The sequence below is a fragment of the Cydia strobilella genome, chromosome 22 (genome assembly GCF_947568885.1).
Source record: "Cydia strobilella chromosome 22, ilCydStro3.1, whole genome shotgun sequence".
Classification (NCBI taxonomy): domain Eukaryota; kingdom Metazoa; phylum Arthropoda; class Insecta; order Lepidoptera; family Tortricidae; genus Cydia; species Cydia strobilella.
In genome coordinates this window covers 2,903,360-2,915,634 of record NC_086062.1, presented here as the reverse complement: position 1 = coordinate 2,915,634, position 12,275 = coordinate 2,903,360, and the positions used below count along the sequence as shown (strand labels likewise).

General features: G+C 40.1%; 1 protein-coding gene across 1 annotated transcript in view; it reads right to left on the bottom strand.

The window, feature by feature from the left end:
• The window catches only part of LOC134751602 (dual serine/threonine and tyrosine protein kinase-like), a 54,678-nt gene that overhangs the window by 29,751 nt on the left and 12,652 nt on the right, over positions 1-12,275 (bottom strand). The window contains exons 4-11 of the mRNA XM_063687077.1: positions 11,698-11,814; positions 10,564-10,971; positions 9,317-9,504; positions 7,031-7,141; positions 6,025-6,149; positions 4,759-4,868; positions 4,500-4,616; positions 3,074-3,190 (exon numbers count right to left, since the gene is read on the bottom strand). Coding sequence (XP_063543147.1) covers positions 3,074-3,190; positions 4,500-4,616; positions 4,759-4,868; positions 6,025-6,149; positions 7,031-7,141; positions 9,317-9,504; positions 10,564-10,971; positions 11,698-11,814 — 1,293 coding nt within the window. The remainder of the gene's footprint in view (positions 1-3,073; positions 3,191-4,499; positions 4,617-4,758; positions 4,869-6,024; positions 6,150-7,030; positions 7,142-9,316; positions 9,505-10,563; positions 10,972-11,697; positions 11,815-12,275) is intronic.

Here is a 12,275-nt window from a genome sequence, read left to right as displayed (position 1 = left end):
ATTGTTTTTTACAATTTATCCGGTTTTTAATGGTTGTCCGAAAGACCAAAAGATGGTTTTCATAGTACGTCAAATTGTCCCTTTGCGACGGTGCACCATACAAATTTGAATCATGAAAAAAAATACTATTGTGGGATTGATATACATATACACATAATCATTTTTATGGATAAGTATCATCAATAAAACACCGATTTCTTATATTTGTACTAAACCGTTTATAAATTTCTTGCGTTTTAATTTTGTCCCTTGAAATTATCCGCGTCATGCAGGTCCATCGGACAACCATAAATTAGTTACGGAATCTAAATGTAGATGGCGCAGTAAGGCACTTGACAACAAGTTTAATTTCCTGGTAATCTGATAGGTCTAGCCGCCATTTTGAATAAACGACACTCGCGGCGTCAGTCGGTCGGGTACTGTTGGTGAGTGCGGGGTGGTTTTATTGTCTGTCCATCGGACCACCGGCACAAATTCGTAAGTACTTAATATATTTGAATAAATTATGTCGCACTAGATTCTGTTATATGTATATGTTACGGTAAGGGTGAAATAAAACACAACAAATCATTAATTTTTATTGTACGGTTCAAAGTTTTAGAAAAGTCCCTCGGACAACTAGTCACTCGGACAACTGATTTGGTTGTCCTTGGGACATTTTGGTTGTCCGTTAGACAAAAATGATGTGATAAGATTTTTAATAGGGTAAATACATGTGATAAGATGTTAAATAGGGTAAATACCCAGTCTTTGACCTTTCGCTTTGACATAAGGTTAATTTTAAGATATCAACAATTACATTTTTTTTTCAATCACGGGGATCTTTACCGTAATTATAACTTGCTTACACGTATTTCATGTAAATAAAACTGTCTGTATGAAACTGTTTTTTTTTAATTTATGGATTGAAATTGTAAAAAAAATACCGTTGGTACGGAACCCTCGGCGCACGAGTCTGACTCGCACTTGACCGGTTTTTATTTACATGAGTCGATATCGCGGAAACCGAAGACAATATTAAATACGTATTTCATTTTAGGCAAAGGGGTTGACGGAGAAGGAAAAATCTAGGCGCTATAGAGAGAGACTTAAAGCAGACCCAGAAAAATTGGCTGAAAGGAAGCGAAAAAAAAAGAGAAAGTTATCATAAAAACAAAATATCGATATCAGCTATGCAGCCTGAGGACAAAAAAAACTGCAGAACCATATGGAAATTGCGTAAACAAGAACAAAGAAAGAGATCAAAAGCACTTCGAAACATACTGCAAGAAACACCACCAAGTTCTCCGTCTACTTTGCAGGAAATCAATATACCACAAGATCAATATGTACCCACTCCGCCGGCTTCTCCCTTTGCACCTCTGGAATCTGAACAGAACAAAAAAAGGGGAAGGAAAATAATCCGTAGAGATAGATCTAAGATGTACAAAGAAAATTTAAAATTACGAAGCCAAGCCAATATGTGGAAAAAAAAATTTGAAAAATTTAAGAAGAGGGCTCATCGTAAAGCAAACGAATTAAATAAAATTAAAGAAAAAAGAACCGTGGCAGAAAATGAATTATACGAAAAATACAAAACTTTAACTCGTGCTATAAAGAAAAACTACATGACAACAAAGGCACGAGAAGGGAAAAGGATGTTGAGAAAGATATTTGAAAACGTAGATATTTACGCATGCATTGCTCAAAGCAATATCGACGACGATGGAGAAATTAAAGTCACATTTATGAAATGTGTTAAAGGTGGGAAACTATTTGTCCTCAATGAAAAAGATGTCTCCTATGTTGCTTATGAAGACATCGTTCAAAAACTTCCTAATCCGGAAATTCAATTGAAAAGAGGTGTCAATTATTTTAAGTTTCCAATAGACACCAATGTTTTTGAAAAGTAATTTATTGTAGGGAACTGTTGATCTCCATTAGGTTAAGAAAAACTAATTTTTCGATAGATACGTTAATTAGAAAAGAGGCGTCAATATTATTTTAAGTTTTTCATTGGATACCAATGTTTTTCAGAAGATTTTTATTTTAGGGGTATAACAACAACTGTTGGTCTCCAATTAGTCTAAGATTTTTTAAAGATTATTCTCTGAATATGACTCGTATTGTGATCTTTTATTATAAGAAAGAGACTGTCAAAGACTGCACTAAGTATAAAAAATGTTAACTAGTTGATTTAAAGTTGTTGATTATTAAGAATTGTATTATCACAATTCTTAATGTTGTTAGGTGTGCTGAAATATTAAAACTGCTTCCTAATACTTCAATAAATTTGTTTTATTTAGTACCTTCCTGAAGATTGTAGGCTCTAAAATGTCCTTTGGACAACCAGATATGTCCTTGGGACAACTACGTTGTCCCTGAATTGAAAATCACTTATTGTTATTTTTTTCGTTTTAACATCCAGAATTATTCATATTGTTTTAAAAATACAATAGCACAATACAAAACCAAGTAGCAGGAGGAATTTTGTTACATTACTATTACTATATAGCGTTTTAATTAAAAAGTTCCGATCCTGTGAAGTCACAGTTGTCCTGGGGACATGATAAGGGGAAATATTGTGAAATTCAGGGCGATATTGGCATATTTATAGATAAAACATGAAACTATATTGTTTAATCAATGTATGTAAAATAACTGTTTTCACAATAATTGATGTCTGGTTTGTTAAAAAAATAATTTTAAATAGTTGTCCAGGGGACAGCAGATTTAGGCTGGTGAACTTTTTTTAGTAAAATTCACTAAATTCGCAAAAAAAGTGCTCTGCTCTATACATAATTATAAATTATAGAAAATTATCTTTTAAACAAAATAATGAAATATGGAATATAAGAAAAAAAAAATAAGTCCATAAATTCATCATGTGGATATTTAAAAGTTGATTCACCCAATTAATATGGACTATTTGTCTGCAATAAACGATTTCATTACACTATCTCTGAAAACTTGTCAAAAAACTGTTAAAGGCACAGTATGTATACTTACTCTATGGTTTACAAAACGGGCTACTGCTGCACTCTGGTGGCAGAACATTGCAGTAATATCCCATATAGACTAGATGTTACCGTACCTCAAAAAGCTGCTTCTCCTGTACGGCGACGTACTGTATCTTCTTAGGAACAACTTGCAACTCTCTAGCTAGTTCAAATGACGATAGTATCAGTTGCTGCACTAACTTGACGTGGATCTGGAAACAAAGATTTATGTGAACATTGAGTAAGCTGAGCGACGACTACGGACACTCCGACATGACACAAAATCATATGATTCATGTAGGTATTCGGTCAATGACATAATTGGAATTTCATATGGACTTATGGGTCTGAAATAAAGATATATTTAATTTAATTTATAATTGCATAGATACAAAACACCGTGGATTCAGCTAATTCACCGAGTCACGCGATTTGACTTTATTATATAAATTTCAATACCTAACCACACACTTTTTTTCCCGAGGGGCTTACAGTATGGGGTTCTTCAAAAAAGGAGTGTACAGGTTTTTAAAGGGTCGGCAACGCGCATGTCATACCTCTGGTGTTGCAGGCGTCCATAGGCTACGGTGACTGCTTACCATCAGGCGGGCCGTATGCTTGTTTGCCACCGTCGTGGTATAAAAAAAAAACACTATTTTTTTTTTTCATTTTTTTTTTTCAAAGGATACATGATCAATTTCAAATTTACTCGCCAAACTGCGTATGCAGTTTGTTGGCGAGAAAGCGCTTTTTTTTACAATTTTATGCACCTATTGGTGTGTGCACTATTTGTGACGGGAAGAAGGTTGCCAGAGTTCCTAAAGATGCGCTATTAACGGAGAACACGTGTCCCTAAAAGTTCCCTTTTTGAAAGCCGTACAGTAAGTACTGTTCTCAAGCAAATAATCCTGTAGACAATCACTACCGAACGCCACAACACTGTTTATTAAAGCAGTCCTTGTGTTAACGACTATGTCGCTCTCCTGTCGCTATTGTGTTACCTACTGATATAGATAACGTATTATATCTTACCTCACTAAGCTTAGTACTGTTCTCAAGCAAATAATCCTGTAGACAATCACTACCGAACGCCACAACACTGTTTATTAAACCAGTCCTTGTGTTAACGACCCTGTCGCTTTCCTGTCGCTCTGCTATTGTGTTGCCTACTGATATAGATAACGTATTATATATTACCTCACTAAGCTTAGTACTGTTCTCAAGCAAATAATCCTGTAGACAATCACTTCCGAACGCCACAACACTGTTTATTAAAGCAGTCCTTGTGTTAACGACTCTGTCGCTTTCCCGTCGCTGTTATATTGCCTACTGATATAGATAACCTTTTATATCTTACCTCACTTAGTTTAGTACTATTCTCCAACAAATACCTTATCCTATAGACAATCACTTCTGAACGCCACAACACTGTTTATTAAAGCAGTCCTTGTGTTAACGACTCTGTCGCTCTCCTGTTGCTATTCTGGTGCCTACTGATATAGATAACGTATTATATCTTACCTCACTAAGCTTAGTACTATTCTCAAGCAAATAATCCTGTAGACAATCACTACCGAACGCCACAACACTGTTTATTAAAGCAGTTCTTGTGTTAACGACTCTGTCGCTTTCCCGTCGCTGTTATATTGCCTACTGATATAGATAACGTATTATATCTTACCTCACTAAGCTTAGTACTGTTCTCAAGCAAATAATCCTGTAGACAATCACTACCGAACGCCACAACACTGTTTATTAAACCAGTCCTTGTGTTAACGACCCTGTCGCTTTCCTGTCGTTCTGTGGGTTTGCTCTCGACTGTCCGTAGTATTTCGACATCGTCAACTATTAGCCATTGACTTTTTGTTTGATGCTTTGGGGGCGGATGAACTGTAAAGAAAATGGTAAAAGTTAGATATACTCTTTTGGAGAATTGGTATTGAACAGTCGACGTCAAAAATATGTTTACACTTTTGCAACGTAGTACTTACTCCTTTTTAGGATTCCGTACCCAAAGGGTAAAAACGGGACCCTATTACTAAGACTCCGCTGTCCGTCTGTCTGTCCGTCTGTCACCAGGCTGTATCTCGTGATCTGTGATAGCTAGACAGCTGAAATTTTCACAGATGATGTATTTCGGTTGCCGCTATAACAACAAATACTAAAGACAGAATAAAATAGAGATTTAAGTGGGGCTCCCATACAACAAACGTGATTTTGACCGAAGTTAAGCACCGTCGGACGGGGTCAGTACTTGGATGGGTGACCGTTTTTATAGTTAATGGTACGGAACCCTTCGTGTGTGAGTCCGACTCGCACTTGGCCGGTTTTTAATTATGCATATCTTTGACGTCGCATTATGATATCGCCTTTTACATTGTATGCTGAATCGCTAATCTGCTCACGGGCAGACGGACGGACATCAAAGGTTTAGTATATTAGTCTCGTCGGCACTTTTCGGGTATGGAATGAAATTAGAATATTATTGAGTATTAAATCATTTTACGGTTTAGACTCACTTGTTTTAGTCACTCGCGCGACATGTTTCGGAGAGCCTAGGTCTCCTTTCTCAAGCACTAATAGTGCGAGCAGCGTTCACGACGACCGTGTATTGCGTGGTTTTCTCGGCGCGCGCGCAGCGAGCGACGCGGCGCGCGGCAGCGGCAGTACGCAACACACGGTCGTCGTGAACGCTGCTCGCACTATTAGTGCTTGAGAAAGGAGACCTAGGCTCTCCGAAACATGTCGCGCGAGTGACTAAAACAAGTGAGTCTAAACCGTAAAATGATTTAATGTTAGTATGTCTCACAACAGTTTATATTCGATTATTATTGAGTAACTATTATGAAAATGCGAAATAAAAATTTACATCGCAACTCTATTCTAAAAATTATATTCTATAATAAAGAATATAATTTCTGTCTATAAGTGAAAGTGATATTTCGTACATCAATTCCGAAAAACTCATTGGTACGAGCTGGGATTTGAACCCCCGACCTCCGGATTGCAAGTCGCACGCTCTTACCGCTAATTGTCGTATACTTACACATAAGTTCCCATTGGTCTAACAGCTCGTTCATGAAGGCCACTCGTTCCTCGCTCAGTCTTTCCAGTCTATCTTCGCTATATCTTACTGTCAGTCTTTTGCTTAATGGAGAATCATCCGAGTGTCTGGAACAAATAATACGAAGCAGTTAACTCGGTTGAATTAGTCATGTTCATGTTATAGAAAAGTGCCGAGTCAAGATACACAATGGAGTAAAAATATGGGATAAATAGTTTGGGAACTGAAAGTTTGTCAAGTAATTTTCGCCGAAACATCAGTAAACCCAAATATGGGATACCGCCGTTTAGCCAAAATATTTTTCGCCAAATTACACTTCCCAACAAACTTATGGCATCAGTTTCATTTCCCAAATGAAATTTTAGCAAGTTTTTTACTTTGCAACCATTTCATTTCCCAACCCCATACTTGCGAAATGAAAATGACGTACTAGGTTGGGTTAGGTTAGGTTGGATTATGAAAATTTGCGAAATGAAATTTCGCCCAAGTAAAAATATGGGATAAATAGTTTGGGAACTGAAAGTTTGTCAAGTAATTTTCGCCGAAACATCAGTAAACCGTCAAATATATCTCAGTCATTAAATTTTATTCTTTATTCTTTCATAATTGCATACATGTAGTAGGTACAAAAGATATTAAATATTACATGAGAGTCGTTCCTGCTACCCGATTCGGGTGTAAATTTGTCGATATATCGAGCGTCTGGTAGCCTTAAATTTGTCGTTCCACAGGAAAGGGTGTATGAATATATTTCCCCTAAGATTTTTAACTCTGTTTCAAAGTGATAGGGTTCAATTTCGCATAATTTCTGACGCCCTTACGCCTTATAAAGAGTTAACGAATAAGAGGCTTACCTCCTTATTCCTTCCACCAATTCCTGGTCCGATTAGGATAGTTCTCCTAAACAGCACGGTTTATCCGTAGATTCTGTGGCATCGTACCAAAGATCTACTCACTCGCAGATATTCCCAACGTATATGAAACTCACCTCCTAATGCCTTCCACCAATTCCTGGTCCGATTCGGGAAGTTCTCCTAAACAGCACGGCTCTTCCGTAGATTCTGTGGCATCATACCAGATCCACTCGTTCTCAAGATAACTTCAAAAGAAATTCAACAAAAAAAGACTCATCTCCTTATACCTTCCACAAGCTCTTGTTCGGACTGGTAGCTCTCCTAAACAGCACGATTCTTCCGTAGATTCTGTGGCATCGTACCAGAGATCCACTCGTTCTCAGATATTTTTCAAAAGAAATTCAACAAATAAAAGATATATCGATACACATGTAAACAACTTTTATGATCGCACTTAAACTATCGTGAGACATATTTCAAAATATTTATCAGTACGGTTTTTACTCACTATTATTTTTAGTCGCTTTTGGCGACATGTTTCGGATTCTTTGGGAATCCATCCTCAGGCACGAGTGTCCGCGGCGGTTGTTCGTCGTGCACTGCCCGCGCCGCCCGCCTCGTCGCTCGTTGCGCACGCGCTGATGGGGCGGGGGCGGGGGGCGCGGGGCAGTCCGCAGATGGAGTCGTCAAGTGAAGGTCTGGTAGGGCGGCTGTATCGAACGAAGTCAAGCACACTGCACTCACTATGTCCCCGCGATCGTCACAACACACTTGCCGCTTGACCCTAGGTATTATAGGCTTCCATGCAGGTGGCAACATCCAGCCTCCGTCCCGATTGAAATTAGGGCGGCGTGAAATTTCAATCGCCTCGCGAATCTTACGCGGCACAAAACATTTCTCCCGTACCAGTAATCTCGCTTTATCGAAACGAATGAAGCAATGGGATGGGATGAGGGGTAGCAATGGGTTCTCCGATAGCACCAGTGGTGGCCAATATTTTTATGGAGGATTTTGAGCAAAGGGCTTTGGAGAGTTGCCCACATAGACCCAGACTGTGGCTGCGATATGTGGACGACGTGTTTGCTGTGGTGCCACACAAGGATCTGGACCCGTTACTCGAACATCTGAACGCGCGGCATGCCAAGATTAAGTTCACCATTGAGAGGGAGTGCAATGGGGCACTCCCGTTTCTGGATGTCTTGGTGCAGCGGGACGAGCATGGCCGGTTGACTCATAAAGTGTATCGGAAGCCCACACACACTGAGCGGTACCTGCAAGCTGACTCACACCATCACCCCGCACATTTGTCTTCGGTTCCACGCGCGCTCATCAATAGGGCTTTACGGCTATGTGACCCGCAGTACGTGCAAGAGGAGCTGCAGCATGTAAGGCAGGTATTAGAGAGCAATGGGTACAATTGGAGACAGAGTCAGCGAGCAGCAAGTACGGGTACATTAAGGCAAGTACAAACGGTCGAGAGAGCACCTGTCGTCTTGCCTTTTATTAAGGGGATAACGGATAGAATTGGACGCCTATTACGCCGAAGTTTTAGCATTAGGACAATCTTCCGACCCCATACCAAAGTCAGGCAGTTGCTGCGCTCTCCAAAGGACAAGGACCCGCTGGGGAGCCCGGGGGTATACGAGATACCTTGCGATTGTGGTAGGGCGTATGTCGGTGAGACCGGAAGGAATGTCTCCACTAGGTTGTCGGAACACATACGCAGCGTTAAGAACATGGACACCAGGAACTCAGCTGTGGCAGAGCATGCGAACGATATAGGCGCGTCCCATTTCATTCGTTTCGATAAAGCGAGATTACTGGTACGGGAGAAATGTTTTGTGCCGCGTAAGATTCGCGAGGCGATTGAAATTTCACGCCGCCCTAATTTCAATCGGGACGGAGGCTGGATGTTGCCACCTGCATGGAAGCCTATAATACCTAGGGTCAAGCGGCAAGTGTGTTGTGACGATCGCGGGGACATAGTGAGTGCAGTGTGCTTGACTTCGTTCGATACAGCCGCCCTACCAGACCTTCACTTGACGACTCCATCTGCGGACTGCCCCGCGCCCCCCGCCCCCGCCCCATCAGCGCGTGCGCAACGAGCGACGAGGCGGGCGGCGCGGGCAGTGCACGACGAACAACCGCCGCGGACACTCGTGCCTGAGGATGGATTCCCAAAGAATCCGAAACATGTCGCCAAAAGCGACTAAAAATAATAGTGAGTAAAAACCGTACTGATAAATAACTTTTATGATAATAAACTATTTGTATTTGTAAAAGACTTACCTCCTTATACCTTCCACAAGCTCTTGTTCCGACTGGTAGCCCTCCAGACAGCACGGTTTATCCGTAGATTCTGTGGCATCGTACCAAAGATCTACTCACTCGCAGATATTCCCAACGTATATGAAACTCACCTCCTAATGCCTTCCACCAATTCCTGGTCCGATTCGGGAAGTTCTCCTAAACAGCACGGCTCTTCCGTAGATTCTGTGGCATCGTACCAGAGATCCACTCGATCTCCGGCTTGGCTGTCCGCGAATAATGCGAAGAGAACTTGCGCATTGGGGTTGATTTCTTTTATTTGGTGGAGGTCTAAGCAGTTCTGTAAAGTTAATGAGTGATTAAGGACCATGTTCTAAAATATTCACACGAATTTTCTTAGCCCAACATATTGGTTTAATTGTCTACAGGAGTTTTTGCAATCTACTTGTATGTACTGTTAATTTATTTGCCTAGTTGCTAATGACTGTCAATCCCATCCCATCCCCATTTTATAAAATGACAATTAGAAGTTTACATGGTATAAAAAAACATGTTAAAAATCAGCGTTTCACACGACCAACGGTGTGGGGCATTTTGGTTAATGTTTCCGCTTTAGACTTGTATAATTAAATTTTTAACTACATAATATATAACTCTTACATAATTCTATGCATGTTTATGAACTAAATGTCTTAATTATTATTATACTAGCTTTTGCCCGCGTCTTCGTCTGCGTAGAGTTAGTAATTTGAGTAGCTTATTTTTTATCCAATCTGCTTTTTATCGATTTCCCATACAAAATTCCACCCCCTTAAAGGATGATTTCTGGGACAAAAACTACCCTACGTCCTTGCCCGGGACTCAAACTATCTCTATACCAAATTTCAACTAAATCGGTTCAGCGGTTTAAGCGTGAAGAGGTAACAGACAGACACACTTTCGCATTTATAATATTACTAACTTTTGCCCGCGACATCGTCTGCGTAGAGTTAGTAATTTGGGTAGCTTATTTTTTATCCAATCTGCTTTTTATCGATTTCCCATACAAACTTCCACCCCCCTTTTCACCCCCTTAAAGGATGATTTCTGGGATAAAAACTACCCTATGTCCTTCCCCGGGACTCAAATTATCTCTATACCAAATTTCAACTAAATCGGTTCAGCGGTTTAAGCGTGAAGAGGTAATAGACAGACACACTTTCGCATTTATAATATCATACTTAATATTATAAATGCGAAAGTGTGTCTGTCTGTTACAGCCTCTTTTTGTCAAGTGGATTTGTTCCGCTTTTGTCAGTCAACTTTATCGCATTTTCATACGAGTAGCACCTTAGCACCGTGTCACATTTACACACATAGTTTGTATCTAAACCAAATTAAATTAAAAAGGACCACTCACCTCCGCCGTAAGCACGAAATCATCACCATCCCTAGCTTTCCACTTCCTAACTTTTTCAACAACACATTCCTTCTCAGTCTCACTATTATGCGACTGATACATATTGAACATAGTCCAAAAATCCTCCTCACTCTTAGAGCACACAACGTTATCACTCGATATATCATCACTGAACACATTTTTACCTATCCTATCTACCGCGTATAAGTATATAGGGTTAAACAGTTTTAGTATTACATCTCGTTTTTCGTACAGTTCTAAGTATTTTTGCTTTAGTTTGGGTAGGGTTGTCTCGTCGGCAGCTATGTCCGGTGGGACGATGATGCGAAGACCGTCTTTTAGTATAGGAATGTTCAGTTCGACTTCTAGCATTGTTGAGAAGTCAGTTGAGTCTTGGCGGATGAGATCCTGGAAAAGAGGTTTAAAAAGTAACATTATCATTGAAGTTTATAGCCTTATTAGTGTTTAACTGTACCACGAGATTTGAATAAATTATTGGTGGTGAAATGGTTACACGGCCGTGAAACTTTCCACATGTCACCGTAAAAACGGCAGTCTTTTTGCGTCCGTAATATTACGGTCGCTAAGTATATGACGGCACCGCTTTCCTAGGAAACCAGAACTTTAGGCTGACGAATGTTCCGAGCAAGTAATAGAGGCACAGTCTAGGGCAAGGAATATAACAAGTTTTGCGTTAGTAAGGGTAATATCCCCTCAAACTTTACTGTCACTGACAAACATCCGTTTCGTTAAAAACAGTGACAATTCCGAGACCCTGCGTACAGTAGATGTCCTTATCTTAGAGCTTTCTCGTTTGCCTTGAACGGGAACCGCAGGACCGCTTTTGGTAACCTAAAGAATTTTCACAGGCACTGTTACCAAAGCGACTGCCTTCAAAGTCCAACAATAAGAGGAAATTTAAGTCCAGTTAACTTTACAATGTTTCGCTTAACCGAAGAGCAACTGGTAAATAAGTTAGTTCCTACATAAATTCCGAGAAACGAGTTGGTATGACCTGGATTCCGAACCCACGATCTCCAGTTTAGAAATCGCACGGACACCACAATCGCACGCAGAAAAACTCTATGAGACATGAGAAGAATATTGATTTAAGCAACGCGATATCAGTCTTACCTCAAGCGGCAAAGTATCCCAAGGAGCCTTGTTGCATTCCAGATCTTCGACCAGCTCGAATTCCGAGTTGCCGAGAGTGAGATGCACTTGGGTGCTGCTACCATACTGTATCCGGAGCTGAAAAAATAATTTTCAAATTATGGCCTGCAACTTCTCAAATGACTTTCTCGCCTAAGACGGTAATCTGTTAAACAAAAGCCATTGTTCCTTTTATGGGAGCGGTCGCCCATTGTGTATCATTGATGCCACGGCGAGACAATGGTACACAATGGGCGACCGCTCGCACAAAAGGAATAATGGCTTTTGTTTAACAGATTACCGTCTTAGGCGACAAAGTCATTTTAGAAGATGCAGACTATAATTTGAAATTTGTAATAATTATTTGGCATTATTGGTTTTTCGGATAATTCCCTTTACTTGTACCTCCTTCCTCCTTCTGACCGAACCTTTTGTTTTGCAGGTAGTAGCACGTGCGGTTTTACTTACAACAGACAAAGAGTTAGCCGTAAGGGCCAGCTTGAAAACTAACGACTATAGCCGTATAGGTTTTGATTGTTTTGCGAATATCAAAGCATCTG